The sequence below is a fragment of the Haemorhous mexicanus genome, chromosome 31 (assembly GCF_027477595.1).
Source record: "Haemorhous mexicanus isolate bHaeMex1 chromosome 31, bHaeMex1.pri, whole genome shotgun sequence".
Classification (NCBI taxonomy): Eukaryota; Metazoa; Chordata; class Aves; order Passeriformes; family Fringillidae; genus Haemorhous; species Haemorhous mexicanus.
In genome coordinates, this window is record NC_082371.1 from 2,376,832 (window position 1) to 2,393,686 (window position 16,855).

The following is a 16,855-nucleotide window of genomic DNA, read 5'->3' on the forward strand; positions in this document are numbered from 1 at the left end:
GGACATGGTCGTCCCCATGAAGAGGACGGAGGAAGGCTGGGGGTGATCCCCATGCCCATCCCCGCACTCACTGAGCACCGTGACGCGGAGCCGGGCACTGCTCTTCCGCACGTTCCCCCTCTCGGAGCGCACCTGGCAGCTGTAATTCCCCGAGTGGGAGACCCCCACGGAGGGCACCAGCAGCTGCGGGGACACCTGCGGGCCCCCCAGCACCTGCCCGTCCCGATAGAACACGTGCAGGAATGGGGCTGGGGGCCGTAGGGGGCTGGGGGTGCTGAGGCAGCTGAGAGTCAGGGGGGACCCCAGGGTGGGCTCGGCGGGACCCTCCAGCACCGGCAGCGAGAAGAGCTCAGGGAAGGAGAGGGGAGGTGAGGACTGTGACTCTGAGTCTGCTGGGAAGTGGCTGTGGGGGTGTCAGGAGATTGGAGTTCCAGCCGAGGGGGTGCTCACCGTGCACTGTCACTGTCACTGGTGCCGACTTTGCCCACAGTGACACTCCGGAGTCCACCCGGCCCTCACAGCTGTAGTTTCCACTGTCGTTCAGCTGCAGAGGGGACAGGGACAGCTCGGTCCCATTGAGGGGCCTCCCCACCTCCTTGTCCCCATGATAGAATCGCACTCCGGTGACCGGGTTGTTCTGCCAGCGCAGGCAGCGCAGTGTCACCGTGTCCCCCTCCAGCAGCTCCTGCGCCGACATCTGCAACTCTAACCTGGCTGTGGGACACGGGGGTCCTGTCACACTAGGGGTCCCGTTTTCATGGGGATCCCCCCACTAGGTAACACCCCAATCACCAGGGACCCGCAATCCCAACACGGAGCACTCCCCACACTGGGGTGCTCTGGGGTGCTCACCGTGCACTGTCATTGTCACCGGTGCTGACTCATGCAACACCCAGTATGCCACCTGGCCCTTGCAGCTGTAGTTACCGCTGTGGCTCAGCTGCAGAGGGGACAGGGACAGCTCGGTGCCATCGCGGAGCCCCCTCAGTTTCTCCCCCTCGCGGTAGAAGGACACCCTGGTGACCGGGTTCTGCCAGCCCCGGCAGCGCAGTGTCACCGTGTCCCCCTCCAGCAGCTCCCGCACTGGCACCTGCAGCACCAGCCAGTCTGTGGGACAGAGGGGTCCTGTCAGAGCTGATGGCACCGGGACCCCCCACTGAGTCACACCCTGAGCACGAGGGGTCCCCAATTCCAACACAGGGTTCCCCCATACTGGGGTGCTCTGGGATGTCCCCAGAGCAGGGGACAGGCTCTGGTCACACACGAGGTGACCCATGGAGTGGAGCCCACCCAGAGCCCTCGGGTTCCCTGTGGGTTCCAGCCTGGGGACACCCAAACCCCCCTCACCATGTGAGACTGTCACAGGTGGGCTGCGCCCGCTGCCGGGTCTGTCACACTCATAGGTGCCACTCTTGGTGACAGTGACATGGTCGCCTCCCTTCTGCCACCAGCGCTGCCCGTCCTTGTACCAGGTGGTGTCACCAGCGGTCCCCAAGCCCTGGCAGGTCAGTGTCACTGGGTCCCACACCACCGGTGGCCTCCAGGGAGGCTCCAGGAGGAGCTGGGTGGTCTGGGCACCTGTGGGTGACAGGGGACACCAGCCTGGCAGGGCCAGCGTGGGGCTGGGGCCACCGGGGTGGGGCCATGGCATCCCCTGAGGACTCACCAGCGAGGCCGAGGGTCTGGGCTGGAAGGGAGAAGGGACAGGGCTGGGTGGGGGTGGCACCGTGGGGACAGAGGCACATGGGGTACAGGGTTTGGGGGCTGTCCCCAAAGTGTCCTTGTGTGACATGGACCCCTTGGAGACAGAAAAACCTTGTCTAGCCCTTGCTCAGGCAGGACACAAGGACACTGTGGACACTCCTGAACTGGGGATGTCACGGCCACCCCGTGCTGGCCCAGGTCACCCACACCAGCCCCATGATGCCTCCCCAAATCTCTGTCCCCTTATTAATGTCCTCACATTCCTGTCCCCTCTCTACTGTCCCCACAGCCACCTCATGGCTCTGGTCAACTCATGCTCTGGCACTGCTGGCATTGGGAACCTCAGGGGACCCCACAGCCCCCCTGTGCCACCTCCCCTCCCCATCCCCAGGGTGCCAGGCCCGTGCCCAGGGGCACTCACCCCACAGGAGCAGTGCCACCTTCCCGGCCATCCCGGTGTCCCCAGCCATGTGCACTGGCTGTCACTCGCTGCTGTGGCTGTCCCCTGGCTGGTGGCTCTTCGGATGAAGGGGAAGGAAGCGAGGTCAGGTCTCACCCTCGTGTGTAGGTGGCACCTGGTGGGGGCAGGGTGGCCACAAGCTGGGCACAGGATGGGGAGAAGGCTGGGTGGGACAAGGTGGGACATGGGGTTTCTCAGGAGTGGGGGCTCAGGGGATTTGGGGAGCCAGGGATGGGTGTCCAGGGGAATGGGGCATCCCAGAGGAATGGGGGGTGCCCAGGGCTGGGGGGAGTCAGGGATGGGAGTGCCAGGGGAACGTGGGCTCCAGGGATTTGGAGTCACGGGATGGGGATGATGGAGGAATGGTGTCTCCAGTGGGAACGGAGGAATGGGGAATGGGAATGGGGTCCTGTTGGAATGGAGGTCCTGGGAGGATCAAGGTGCTGGGGGAAGGAGGATTGCAGGGGATGGAATGAACAGGAGAGGGTTCCTTGGGAATGAGGTGCTGGGCCATGGAGATCCTGGGGAGTGTCAGTACTGGGATGGAGGTCCCAGGGTTGGGGGGACACAAGGAATGGGGATGCCTTGGTTGGGTGCCCAGGGAAATGTCACTTCCAGGTGTAGGCAGTTGGTGGGTGGGCACAGGGGTCACAGCTCCTTCCCAGAGTATCTCAGATTTTGGGGTGACCCAGAGCCCAGCACAGCCCCCACACCTGCAGCACCCCAGGGTTGCCCTGGGGGTCTCTGTGTCCCTGCCCCACACACCCCTGGGTCAGGTCCCCCCATTTCCTGGCTCAGCCATCCCAGGCAACACTTGATGCCCAATTGGTTGGGACAAAATTACACATTCATAGAATAAAAGCAAAAATTTTTCCCACACCATTATTTCCCCAAAAAAAGTACAAACATGGCAAAAATCAAACTGGCAAGGTATAAAATGCTCTGGTTTAGAGAATCCATTGCTTTCCCAACAAGTCACTCACAATAAAAACACAAACAAATCACAATGAAAGGAGACTTTTATTCCCTTTAGCAGCCCCTTGTTCATCCCACAGCAGCGTTTGCTTGTGGATGACGCAGAGTGTGGAATGTCCCTGAGTGTCCAACAGCTCCATGGGATTGTTCCCTGCCTGCTGGGCAGCAACCCAGCCCCCAAGGAAGCCTTTTCTTGGGCCATCTTTAGGAACTCTCCACGTTTTTCTCATTCCCACCTTGAAACTTGATTGACTTCCCATGGAGGATGGAGAGAAGCTCTGTCCATCCTTGGGACAGTGCACAGGAATCTGTGGAAATGCCCCTGTGTGCCTCAGGTCAGGTTGTTGAACAGTTTGTTGTTGTCTTTGCAGTAGTTTTGTGGTTTCTCTCAGTGCCTTGGGCAAAGGGACAAAACGATCAATTGCTGCATTTCCGGACTGGTTCCCTCACAGCTGCCCTTGCATAGGGGGGTTTCCAGCCAGCCCTGCTCTGAAAACCATCAAAGGCCCTCCCAGAGCCACTGCTTGGGCTCCCTTTGGGGTTTGTGCTTCTTGCAGGGCTGAGCAAACCACAGGCAGGCCTTTTTCCCCTCACAGAATTCTCCACTCTGCAGCAGCTCTAAAGCTGCCAGAATCAAAGCCAAGGGGGCAGGGGGGACCCTGATGTGCTGGCTGCCAGCAGGGGCTGGGCAGAGCAGGGCTGGGCAATGGCCATCCCTGTGCAGTGGGGCTGGCCCAGGGCTGGTCCCCATCCTTGGGTGGCTGCTGGCTTCAAGGAGCAGAGTTTGGGCTCTCCTTCCTGCCCTGGGCTCCATTCCCCAGCTGCTCTTGGAGGCTCAGATCCTGCAGGAGATGAGCAAGAATGGAGAAGTCTGGACCCCCCCCAGAGCTGCCATCCCCCAGGACAGGACCCCCTGCGCCACCATGTGTCCCCCCTAGGACAGCATCCCCCCAGGACGGGAGCCCCCCAGATGTGCTCCCCCAGGACAGAACCTGCCCCCACAATGTGACAAAGGTGTCAAACGGCCTCTTCCTTCTGCTGCAGGAGAGAGAAAGTGAAAGTGTTGAGGGGGCACAGCCAGACACCCCCAACCCCACAGCCTGCCCAGCCCTCCCTGCAGACCCCTCACCCCTGCTTCCCCCACCCCGGGCTGCCCCCAGCCCATTCACTGCTCAGGTGCTCTCCAGGATAATCAAGGCATGAACTGGGGGCTCGTGTAATTGAAGGGTTAAATGATAAAAATGGAAAAAAAGAGAGGGAAAAGTCCCTGGGAGTGTGAGGACAGAGTCCCGGAGACCCTCAGAATCTGTCTGGGGTGACCCCCAGGCCACCAGCACCTTCTGGGGATTGTGCTGTGCTCTGGATCACCCCAAAATCTGAGGCACCCAGGGAAGGAGCTGAGACCCACGGTCTCACCCAGCCACTGCCCATCCCTGGCACCCTCATTTCCCTGGGAACTGAACCATGGGACGCACATTCCTTATATCCCATCAGCCCTGGGACCCCCATCCCAGCCCTGCCATTCCCCAGGATCTCCATGGCCCAGCACCTCATTCCCAAGGAACCCTCTCCTCTTCATTCCATCCTCTGCAATCCTCTTTTTCCCAGCACCTTGACCCTCCCAGGGCCCTCTTTCCCATGGCCCACCCCCATTCCCAGTGACTCCCCCTCCTCAGCATCCCCATCCCCTGGGACCCAATCCCTGGGAAACCCCATTCCTCTGGGACACCCCATTCCCCTGGACACCCATCCCTGGCTCCCCAAACACCCTGAGACCCGCCTCCTTGGAACCCCATGTCCCAACTTTTCACACCCAAGCTCGTCCCCTTCCTGTGCCCAGCTTGTGGCCACCCTGCCCCCACCAGGTGCCACCTACGCACGAGGGCGAGACCTGACCTCGCTTCCTTCCCCTTCATCCAAAGAGCCACCAGCCAGGGGACAGCCACAGCAGCGAGTGACAGCCAGTGCACATGGCTGGGGACAGCGGGATGGCCGGGAAGGTGGCACTGCTCCTGTGGGGTGAGTGCCCCCGGCACGGGCCTGACACCCCAGAGATGGGGAGGGGAGGGGGCAGAGGGGGGCACAGGGGTTCCCCTGAGGTCCCCAAGGCCAGCAGTGCCAGTCCGTGTTACCCACAGCGGACCTTGGTGGGACTGGGGATGTAGGGTGGTTTTGGGGACAGGAACATGGGGCAGGAATTTGGGGATGGGGATGTGGGGACAGGAATGTGGGGAGTGGCACCTTTGGGCTCAGGTAGCTCTGGGGTCAGGTACAAGGGAACTGGGATGGAGGGACAAAAGGGGACAAGAACGGTGAGGATGTGGCCATGGGGATGGGATGATGGGGATGGGATCTTGAGCTGGTGGTGGTGACCTGGGCCAGCATGGGCTGTGTCTGTGGTGTCCTCGTGCCCGGGGTGCCCACAGTGTCCCCATGTTGTGCCTCAGCCCACGGTGGCCTCAGTGTCCCTGTTCCCAATGTGTCTGTGCCACAGGGATGTGGCACACGGGTGGCTGTGACACAGACATGTCACCCTGCCACGCCAAATCTTTTGGGGACCACCCAGACACGTTTACCCACAAGAACTGCTCTCCCCATGGGGACAGTTTTGGGACAGCCCCCACACCCTGTAACTCGTGAGCCGCTGTCCCTGCAGTGCCACCCCCACCCAGCCCTGTCCCTTCTCCCTTCCAGCCCAGACCCTCTGCCTCGCTGGTGAGTCCTCGGGGGATGCCATGGCCCCACCCCGCTGTCCCCAGCCCCGCGCTGGCCCTGCCAGGCTGGTGTCCCCTGTCATCCGCAGGTGCCCAGACCACCCAGCTCCTCCTGGAGCCCCCTGGAGGCCACCGGTGCTGTGGGACCAGGTGACACTGACCTGCCACGGCTCAGGGACCGCTGGTGACACCACCTGGTACAGGGACGGGCAGCGCTGGTGGCAGCAGGGAATCGACTGCCTCACTGTCACCCTGAGTGGCACCTACACCTGTGACAGGCCCGGCAGTGGGCGCAGTCCCCCCGTGACAGTCTCACACGGTGAGGGGTGTTTGGGTGTCCCCAGCCTGGCACCTGCGGGGAGCCCAAGGGCTCTGGGTGGGCTCTCCTCCATGGGTCACCTCGTGTGTGACCAGAGCCTGTCCCCTGCTCTGGGGACATCCCAGAACATCCCAATGTGGGGGAACATCGTGTTAGAATTGGAGGCCACTGGTGCCCTGGGTGTGACCCAGTGATGGGTCCTGGTGCCATCAGTGTGACAGGACCCCTCTGTCCCCCAGACAATCTGGTGCTGCAGGTGCCGGCGCGGGCGCTGCTGGAGGGGGACACGGTGACACTGCGCTGCCGGGCCTGGCAGAACCGCACGGTCACCAGGGTGTCTTTCTATCATGAGTGGAAGGAACTGGGGGGACTCCGCGATGGCACCGAACTGTCCCTGTCCCCTCTGCAGCGGAGCCACAGCGGCAGCTACCACTGCAAGGGCTGGTTGGAACTCTGGGCGTTAGAGAAGTTTTGGGAATCGGCACCAGTGACAGTGACAGTGCACGGTGAGCACCGCCATGTCTAGAGCTCCAACCTCCTGACAGCCCCAAAGCCCATTCCCAGAGGACTCAGAGTCACAGTCCTCACCTCCCCTCTCCTTCCCTGAGCTCTTCTCGCTGCCGGTGCTGGAGGGTCCCACCGAGCCCACCGAGGGGTCCCCCCTGACTCTCAGCTGCCTCAGCACCCCCAGCCCACTGAGGCCCCCAGGCCCCCTCCTGCACATGTTCTATCGGGATGGGCAGGTGCTGGGGGTCCGCAGGGGTCCCTGCAGCTGCTGGTGCCCAGCGTGGGGGTCTCCCACTCGGGGAATTACAGCTGCCAGGTGCGCTCCAAAGGGGGGAGCTGTGCAGAAGAGCAGTGCCCGGCTCTGTGTCACGGTGCGCAGTGAGTGCGGGGATGGGCACGGGGAGACCCCAGAGATCCCCCGGATCCCCTGCCTGGGTATGTCCATGTCTCCCTGACACCATTCTTGTGTTCCCCCACCTCTGCCCTGTGTCCTCTCACCCCTCTGTGCTGTGACCCCATCCCCGACATCCCCCATCACACCCATCCCCCCTGTCCCTCTCCCCCCACACCAACTGCCAACCCCTCCCTGTGCCCTCAGCCCTGTCTCTGTCCCTGCAGTGCCCGTGGCCAATGCCACCATCACCCCCGGTCCCCTGGCACACCAGGTGTGCCCAGGTGACAACGTGACGCTGCACTGCTCAGTGCAGGTGGGCTCAGCCCCTGTCACCTTCACCTGGCTGCACAACGGGCACGAGGTGGCTCAGGGTCCCCTCCTGGAGCTCAGGGACATCGATGTGGGACATTCAGGCACCTACCAGTGCGTGGCCACCAACCAGCTGGGACAGGACGGGCACCGCGTGTTCCGGGCACTCAGCCCTGAGCTGGAACTGAAGGTGACACCTGGCTCACCCTGGGTCACAGGTGGGGTCACAAGGCGTCCCCGGGGTGTTCAGGACCCCCGAAATAATGGGTGACCCCATTGTGTCCCCCTCTATCTCTTGCAGGGATCACAGGGGTCGGTGGGGCCCTTTTGTTCCTGCTCCTGCTCGTGGGTGTCATTGTGGCCTGGCACTGGTGGCACCGCTGGGGTGGGTGACAATGGGGGCACAGGGGTCATGGAGAGGGATGGGACAAGCCCCAGAGAGAGGAGGGCCAGAGGGCGGCACCCACAACCCCTGGCTTGGCAGAGGCTGAGCTCCAGTGACCATGGCTCAGAGCCCTGGGGAGGTGTTGGAGGGTCGTGCAGGGATATTGGGGGTTCTGTCAGGGGTCTCCCTCCCTGCCAGGCTCTGGGTTCTGGGGGCACTGGGTGTTAGGGGGGCCTGGGGGGGATTGTATGTCCGGTGGTGGTTCAGCATTCCCAAGGGTGGATGGGGGCCCCTGGGTCTCCAAAGTCACCCCTCCAGTTTTCCTTTGCAGATGCCAGGAGGCACCAGCAAAGGTGAGTGCAGGCTCCAGCCATGATACACCTTTTACCCAAACCCCCAGCACCTCCCATCCCCTTCCACACACCCCCTTATTCCCACAGGGCACCCCCAGAGCCCCTGGCACCCTCAGTGGAGGATCCTCAGGCGACGTACATGGAGCTGCAATGGCAACCGTGGGAACCCAGGGACATCTATGACAATCTACACCAGAAGTTGTGATGCTCTGGGAAGCAGGAGGCACTGGGTGACACTGGGGGTGCTCCCTCCATGGCTCCTGTGCTTGCCCATCCTTCCAAGGGAGGTGGTCATGGGTCAGGGGGAGGCTACACAGGGCACCCTCTGCTCCCCATTTCCTCTCCCACTACCCCCAAGGGCTCCCCCATCCCTTTCCTCGTACCTGCAGGGCCTCCCCAGCCCCATCCCAGTGCCCAAGTACCCTCAGTGACTGCCCCATTCTCTCCCCACAGTGCTTGCAGTACAGCCAGGGCTTCCCCATTCCCCCTCCCACTACCCCTGTCCCATCCCGCTGTAAAAGGGGGAGTTGGGGAGGATTCCTTCTGAGAGGTTTCTCAGATGAAAATGAAGCACAAACATGGCTATATTATATCTGAGCACTGTTTCTTGATGAAGGAGGGTAAGTGTTCTTACCAAAGGGGGAGAGAAGGGACTAGAAAGGGAAAAGGACAGAGAGAGAAACAGAGGACAGGGACAGCGTTACCACAAGCAGCCCGGGCGCTCTGTGGGCATCAGCTCGGCAGATGGAGTGTGTGTGTTGCAAGCCACAGCCAGCCCACATGGCCTTTGTGAGTGGCTGGGTGTGATCTCCAAGGATGGCACCTGCGTGTCTCTGGCATCGGCCAGCGATGGCTGCAGGCTGGCTGCTGCGGGCTGGCTGCGGGCTGGTGCTGCAGCACTGCTGGCTCTGGGCTGGCTGCCGTGGGCTGGTGCTGCGGTGGGCAGGTGCAGCAGGCTCGGTGCTGTGGGCAGCAGGGGAAACGTGGCAGAGGCAGCAGGTGGGTGGGTTCAGGCAGCATCCGCTCCGTCGGGAAACCAATGAAGGAACGTCCAGGAGGAGCAGGAGTGAGCTGGCTCGGGGAAGCAGAAAAGCAGGGAAGAACGGGTGTGGACAGGGAAGAAGGACCACAAGGAAGAAAAGGCAAGGGCAGGGAGCATCGGTGATATTTTTGCCTGATGTCCAGGAGGAATGATGCATCTGACTCCATCTTATCACAAGGCTAATTAAGTACTTTATTATACTATATTATATTGTCTCTGAACTGAATCTGCCAAGCACTCAACTGCACTCCACTGCACACAATCTCATGACTCTCAGCCATCAGTCCCGACACAAACACACACCTGGATTCAATTGGTTTGAAAACACTCACACCAGAATCCAATCACCAACTCCTTTCAGGTAAACAATCCCCCACAATGCATTCCACTTGTGAACAGCACAGGAGCAGAAAATGAGATAAGAATTGTTTGGATCATTTTTGCTTCTCTCACTGCTTCTCCCAGGTTCAGAGAATGTGAATCCCACAGGGGAGGAGGGTCAAGCTGACCCTCCGAGCAAGCCCCTCATCCCTCCAAGAAACCCAAAGCAAAACGCTCCTCTTGTGTCACTGTTTGCTGCATTTATTTCCAAAGGCTCCTCCCACAGCCCGATTTCCTGGGCATTTTTTCCCAGACATTTTTCCTGGGCATCTGTCCCACCAGCCAGTGGGGGTCGCTCACAGCCCGATCACTGAAGCTTTCTCTCCCCTGATCTTCTGTTGTGTGAAGCCTCACCAGGGACAGGGTTCCCAGCACATGGACAACCCATCGAGTCATTTTTCACCTCAGGGGTAGCATATGTTGAGACATAAATCCAAATCAGACTTGTTCCTCTTAACCCCCATGTGTTAGTGGCTCTGCAATCCCCCTCCCAGTGCCCCCAGTAAGGTGGCTTACTGTTCCCCATCCCACTTCCAAGGGGGCACAGGAGCCGGTTTCCTGCTGCTGGGACAAAAATGCAGCTCTTTGGTTAAACTGGCAGAAATGGTGTTTCTTTGTTCAGCTCTGTCAAGGAAGCTGAACAAGGTGGGAACCTCCCTTGGAATGGAAAATACGACCCCCTGCTCTCTGAGATGTTATAACTTTGAAATTATGGGGCTTTTAGGCAAAGCTGTGGGAACAGGAATACCAGTTCTTTACTGGTGTGTATTGTGAGAAACAAGTGAATGGAAGTTGACTTTTGCTGGATATTACATGAATTGATATTACATGATTGATTCTATTATTGATTAAATATGGTGGTGTTAGTGTTGGGACAGTGATGTGTACTGTGGAGTGGGTGATGTGGTTGGGGTGGCCACCCAAGGGTGGGGCCCAGCCCTGGGCCAGCCCCACTGCACGGGGATGGCCATTGCCCAGCCCTGCTCTGCCCAGCCCCAGCTGGCAGCCAGCACCTCAGGGTCCCCACAGTCCCCTTGGCTTTGATTGTGGCAGCTTTAGAGCTGCTGCAGAGGTGAGAATTGTGTGGGGGAAAAAGGCCTGCCTGTGGTTTGCTCAGCCCTGCAAGAAGCACAAACCCCAAAGGGAGCCCAAGCAGCGGCTCTGGGAGGGCCTTTGATGGTTTTCAGAGCAGGGCTGGCTGGAAACCGCTCCTGCAGGGGCAGCTGTGAGGGAACCAGCCTGGAAATGCAGCAATTGATCATTTTGTCCTTTGCCCAAGGGACTGTGAAATCCACAAAACTACTGCAAGGACAACAACAATCTGCTCAAAAACCTGACCTGGACACCCCTTCATGAACAAAACCTTGGAACCTTCCAGAAAGAACGTTTCTGTTCTGGATGTGCACACCAGAAGAGAGGGAGAAGTGTGGAAATAATGAGCACGAGGGGCTGGGGAAGAGGGGTGTCACAGCAGGAGCAGGGAGTGCCCAGGCAGGGGAATTCAGGGCAGGCTGGAGTGGATTTACCAGGCAATCAGAGCCTGAGTCATTTCCACAGATTCCTGTGCACTGTCCTAAGGATGGACAGAGCTTCTCCCCATCCTCCATGGGAAGTCAATCAAGTTTCATTGTGGGAATGAGAAAAATGGGGAGAGTTCCTAAAGATGGCCCAAGAAAATGCTTCCTTGGGGGCAGGGTTGCTGCCCAGCAGGCAGGGAACAATCCCATGGAGCTGTTGGACACTCAGGGACATTCCACACTCTGTGTCATCCACAAGCAAACGCTGCTGTGGGATGCACCAATGGGCTGCTAAAGGGAATAAAAGTCTCCTTTCATTGTGATTTGTTTGTGTTTTTATTGTGAGTGACTTGTTGGGAAAGCAATGGATTCTATAAACCAGAGCATTCTATACCTTGTCCGTTTGATTTTTGATGCGTTTGTACTTTTTTTAAGAAAATAATGATGTGGGAAAAATTTTAGCTTTTTTTCTATGGGTGTGTAATTTAGTCTCAACCGATTGGGCATCAAGTTTTGCCAGGGATGGATGAGCCAGGAAAGGGGGGGACCTGACCCAGGGGTGTGTGGGGCAGGGACACAGAGACCCCCAGGGCAACCCTGGAGTGCTGCAGGTGTGGGGCTGTGCTGAGGTTTGGGTCACCCCAAAATCTGAGTGAGACACCCAGGCAAGGACCACTGTGCCCACCCAGCCACTGCCCACTCCTGGCACTCCCATTTCCCTGGGCACCCAAACATGGGGCACCCATTCCTTGTGTCCCCCCAAACCTGGGACCTCATCCCAATCCTGACATTGCCCAGAATCTCCATGGCCCAGCATCTCATTCCATTGAACTTTCTCCGTTTCATTCCATCCCCTGAAATCCTCCTCCCCCAGCACCTTGATCCTCCCAGGACCCCCATTCCCACGGGACCCCTATTCCCACAGGAGCCCCCATTCCCCCAGCATCCCCAACCCGTGACTCCAAATCCCTGGAGCCCACATTCCCCTGGCACTCCCATCCCTGACTCCCCCCAGCCCTGGGCATCCCCATTCCCATGGCACCCCCATTCCCAGTGACTCCCCCTCCTCAGCACCCTGATTCCCCAGGGAACCCGTCCCTGGGACCCCCCATTCCTCCGGGACCCACCATTCACCGGGACACCCATCCCTGGCTCCCAAAACCTCCTGGGCCCCCACTCCTGGGAACCCCATGTCCCACCTTGTACCCATCCTGTCCCCAGCTTGTGGCCACCCTGCCCCCACCAGGTGCCACCTACGCACGAGGGTGAGACCTGACCTCGCTTCCTTCCCCTTCATCCGAAGAGCCGCCAGCCAGGGCAGAGGTGGCCACAGCAGCGAGTGACAGCCAGTGCACATGGCTGGGGACAGCGGGATGGCCGGGAAGGTGGCACTGCTCCTGTGGGGTGAGTGCCCCCGGCACGGGCCTGACACCCCAGAGATGGGGAGGGGAGGGGGCACAGGGGGGCACAGGGGTTCCCCTGAGGTTCCCAATACCAGCAGGGCATGGCGCCCAGTGTGACCAGAGTTGTGGTGTGGCTTTGGGGACAGGAAGAGGGAGACAGTAATGTGGGAAGTGGGATGCAGGGACAGGGACAGGGGAATGGAGATGTGGGGACAAGGATGTGGCAGAAGGAACCTTGGGCCTGGGGTAGCTGTGGGGACAGGGACACAGGGATGCAGGGACAGGGACAAGGGGACAAGCACCATGTTGATGAGCCATGGGGGCAGGTGCCAACAGAATGGGATCATGAGCACAGGGCCATGGGGATGTGGCCGTGGGGCTGGTGGGGGTGACCTATGCCATCATGGGGTCCCCATGCCTGAGCAGGGGTTGGCTGCTGTGTCCCTGTCCTCGAGACCTCTGTGCCACACCAGTGCCACCACAGAGAAAGATTAGGGACATCCCCACACCCTGTGTGCCCGTGCTACAGTCCCCACGGTGCCAACCCCACCCAGCCCTGTCCCTTCTCCCTTCCAGCACAGACCCTCGGCCTCGCTGGTGAGTCCTCAGGGGATGCCATGGCCCCACCCCGCTGTCCCCAGCCCCGCGCTGGCCCTGCCAGGCTGGTGTCCCCTGTCACCCACAGGTGCCCAGACCACCCAGCTCCTCCTGGAGCCCCCCTGGAGGCCGGCGGTGACGTGGGACCCAGTGACACTGACCTGCTGGGGCTCGGGGATGGTCAGTGCCACCACCTGGTACAAGGACGGGCAGCGTTGGGGGCAGCAGGGACACAACCACTTCACTGTCACCGAGAGTGGCACCTATGAATGTGACCGACCCAGCACAGGGCGCAGCCCACCCGTGAGAGTCGTAAATGGTGAGAGGGGATCTTAAATGATCTGGGTGGCCCCTGACAGGTCTGGTTTAGCTCTGCTCCCTGGGTGACCTCACACCCCATGGATGGTGAGAGCCTTTGCCCTGCACACAGAGACCTCCCAGTGCATCCCAGTGCACCCCAGATGTCCCTGGTGCCACGGGCACCAAACCTCGGACCTGTCTCGAGCCCCTCAGTGAGATGGGACCCTCTGTCCCACAGATGAGCTGGTGCTGCAGGTGCCAGCACGGGCGCTGCTGGAGGGGGACACGCTGACACTGCGCTGCCGGGGCCAGTGGAACCGCACGGTCACCGAGGTGCGATTTTCCCAGGACGAGAAGGATCTGGGGGGGTCCCTCAATGGGACCGTGCTGTCCCTGTCCCCTCTGCAGCTGACACACAGTGGCCGCTACAGCTGCAGGGGCTTGGTGGGGTCCTTTATGTCACGGTCAGCAGCAGTGACAGTGACAGTGCACGGTGAGCACCCCCTCGGCTGGAACTCCAATCTCCTGACACCCCCACAGCCCCTTCCCAGCAGACTCAGAGTCACAGTCCTCACCTCCCCTCTCCTTCCCTGAGCTCTTCTCGCTGCCGGTGCTGGAGGGTCCCACCGAGCCCACCCTGGGGTCCCCCCTGACTCTCAGCTGCCTCAGCACCCCCAGCCCCCTGCGGCCCCCAGCCCCCCTCCTGCACGTGTTCTACCGGGACGGGCAGGTGCTGGGGGGCCCGAAGGTGTCCCCGCAGCTGCTGGTGCCCAGCGTGGGGGTCTCCCACTCGGGGAATTACAGCTGCCAGGTGCGCTCCGAGAGGGGGTCTGTGCGGAAGAGCAGTGCCCGGCTCCGCGTCACGGTGCGCAGTGAGTGCGGGGATGGGCACGGGGAGACCCCAGAGATCCCCCGGATCCCCTGGTTGGGCACCTCCATGTGCCCCAGACACCGTTCTAGGGTCGCTCCGCCTCTGCCCTTTGTCCCCTCACCCCTCTGTGGTGTGACCCCATCCCAAACATCCCCATCACACCCATTCCCCCGTCCCTCTCCTCCCACCTGGGCTGCCAGACCCTCCCTGTGCCCTCAGCCTTGTCTCTGTCCCCACAGTGCCCGTGGCCAATGCCACCATCACCCCCGGTCCCCTGGCACACCAGGTGCGCCCAGGTGACAACATGACCCTGTACTGCTCAGTGCAGGTGGGCTCAGCCCCTGTCACCTTCACCTGGCTGCACAATGGGCAGGAGGTGGCCCGGGGTCCCCTCCTGGAGCTCAGGGACATCGATGTGGGACATTTGGGCACCTACCAGTGCGTGGCCACCAACCAGCTGGGACAGGACGGGCACCGCGTGTTCCGGGCACTCAGCCCTGAGCTGGCTCTGGAGGTGATACCTGGCTCACCCTGGGTCACAGGTGGGGTCACACGGGGTCACAAGGGAATGAAGGACCCCCAGAATAATGGGTGACCCCATTGTGTCCCCCTCTGTTTCTTGCAGTGGCCGCAGGGGTCGGTGGGGCCCTTTTGTTCCTGCTCCTGCTCGTGGGTGTCATTGTGGCCTGGCACTGGTGGCACCGTGTGGGTGGGTGACAATTGGGTAATGGGGGTCCTAGGGACCTGTAGAGGCCCCCAGAAATGTGACCTCGTCTTGGGGTCCTGTAGGGTTTGGGGAGGTCCTGGGGTGTTCTACAGGGATGTTTGGCGTTCTATCAGGGTCCCCGGGGGTGTTAGGGGGCTCTCTGTCCCTGCTGGGCTTTGGGTTCTTGGTTGGGGGTACTGGGGATGTTCATGAATTCTGTGGGTCTCCAGAGATGTTTGAGGGTCCTGTAGAAATTGAGGGTCCCGTGGGGGTTCAGGAATCCTGAGAGGGGTCAGGGACCTGGGACCCCACAGTCACCCTTCCACTTTTTCCTCTGCAGCTGCCAGGAAGAATCAGGAAAGGTGAGTGGGGGGTTCAAACCACCCTCTCCCCTTTTACCCAAACCCCGAAGATCTCCCACTCCCTTCCCCACATCCCCTTTATTCCCTCAGGGTCCCCCCGGATCCCCCGGCCCCCCCAGAGGAGGGGCAGGTGCTGTACACCCACGTCGTGGTCACCAAGAGGGCAGGGGGTGAGTACGGGGGGGGACACACACAGAGGGACACGTCACCCACGAGTGTCACCCCACCCAGATCCCAAGCCAGTGTCTCTTGCAGTGTCCACCCGTGCCACCACCCTCCAGGATCCTCAGGTGACCTACGCGAACCTGCAAGGACACCAGGGGCGACAGCGGGAACCCAGTGACATCTATGGGAATGTGCTGTGACACTGGCAGGAACTGGGGGGCACTGGGGGTCCCCACCCACGGGCACCAACACGTGTCTGTGCTGCAACCAAAAACTGCCCCTCTCCCTCCCTGTGGGGGCACAAAGATCCCAAAGGACTGAAAGAAGAACAATTTCCTGAAACAGCAACGAGAGAGAATAAAACCAACAGCAACAGCAACAAGGTTCAGGGTCCAAATTGTCACACAAGGAACAATTTCCAGGGAAAGCCACCAAAAAGGAACAAACCACAAACATTTCCCAAACCTATCTGGGCCCTGGGCCTTCCTTGCTCCTATGGCCAAAGTGCCTTCACGAGGCTCTGGATTCCCTTGTCCCCTGTCCCAAACCCCTCCTCTGCCCTGTTCCCCACACCAGGATGTCACAAAGGCCCTGTGGGCGTTCCGGAGCCTCCCCCTTTGCCAGGACAGTTGGGATCAGGCCATGGCACAGGGTGGGGTGTCAGAGACAGGAAAAGTTTGATGTCTGGAGACATTTTGGAGCAGCTGTGTGTGGCAGGGGTGGGTCAGGCTTGCTTTTGCTGAGATAGGGCCCTGTCTGTCCATCAGTCTGTCAGCCATGGCACACTGGGGACAGTGTGACACTCTGCCAATGCCAGCTCCTGAATCGCTGGGTGACCAGAAGTGCCACCTGGGGAGAGGGCCCTTGGTGGCCAAACTGGATTAAAAGGAAGAACAGGAGGTGGCCAATTCCCTGACCTTGTCTGCTTTTGCAGTGTCTGTCCCATCCACGATGGAACTCAGGAGTTGGCAACTCATTTAAATGAGAAATATCTGCCAAGGAATGTGGGAACGTTCCTGGAATGGAAAGAAGACCCATGTGGAAGGACGTGTTTAATTTCAAAGATTCTGGGGCTGCCAGGCCAAAGTGCAGGAAAAGGAATTACAGCTCTTTCCTGGGAAATTTATAAACCAGAACAGAACCAACAACACAAACCCAGAACTTTCCCTCCCGCTCAGTGCTGTTGGTTTTTGTGGAAATGATAAACGGGGCCAGCAGGGGGCGCTGCAGGGAGCACTCCCGGCCAGCAGGGGGCGCTGCATGGAGCACTCCCGGCCAGCAGGGGGCGCTGCAGGGAGCACTCCCGGCCAGCAGGGGGCGCTGCAGGGAGCACTCCCGGCCAGCAGGGGGCGCTGCAGGGAGCACTCCCGGCCAGCAGGGGGCGCCCCGCT

General features: G+C 60.4%; 2 protein-coding genes and 1 long non-coding RNA gene across 3 annotated transcripts in view; 2 read left to right on the plus strand and 1 right to left on the minus strand.

The window, feature by feature from the left end:
• The window catches only part of LOC132340386 (B-cell receptor CD22-like), a 31,887-nt gene that overhangs the window by 7,896 nt on the left and 7,136 nt on the right, over window positions 1–16,855 (minus strand). The window lies entirely within an intron of this gene.
• LOC132340361 (uncharacterized) lies at window positions 7,687–8,710 on the plus strand. Its single transcript, XR_009489843.1, has 3 exons — window positions 7,687–7,767; window positions 8,099–8,120; window positions 8,208–8,710. It is a non-coding gene; the product is annotated as an uncharacterized LOC132340361 (long non-coding RNA).
• On the plus strand, window positions 12,629–15,846 carry LOC132340393 (low affinity immunoglobulin gamma Fc region receptor III-like). Its single transcript, XM_059871398.1, has 6 exons — window positions 12,629–13,379; window positions 13,599–13,853; window positions 14,471–14,940; window positions 15,278–15,299; window positions 15,390–15,469; window positions 15,555–15,846. The coding sequence occupies exons 1-3, from the start codon at window positions 13,076–13,078 to the stop codon at window positions 14,824–14,826; spliced, it is 915 nt and encodes a 304-aa protein (XP_059727381.1). The 5' UTR covers window positions 12,629–13,075; the 3' UTR covers window positions 14,827–14,940; window positions 15,278–15,299; window positions 15,390–15,469; window positions 15,555–15,846.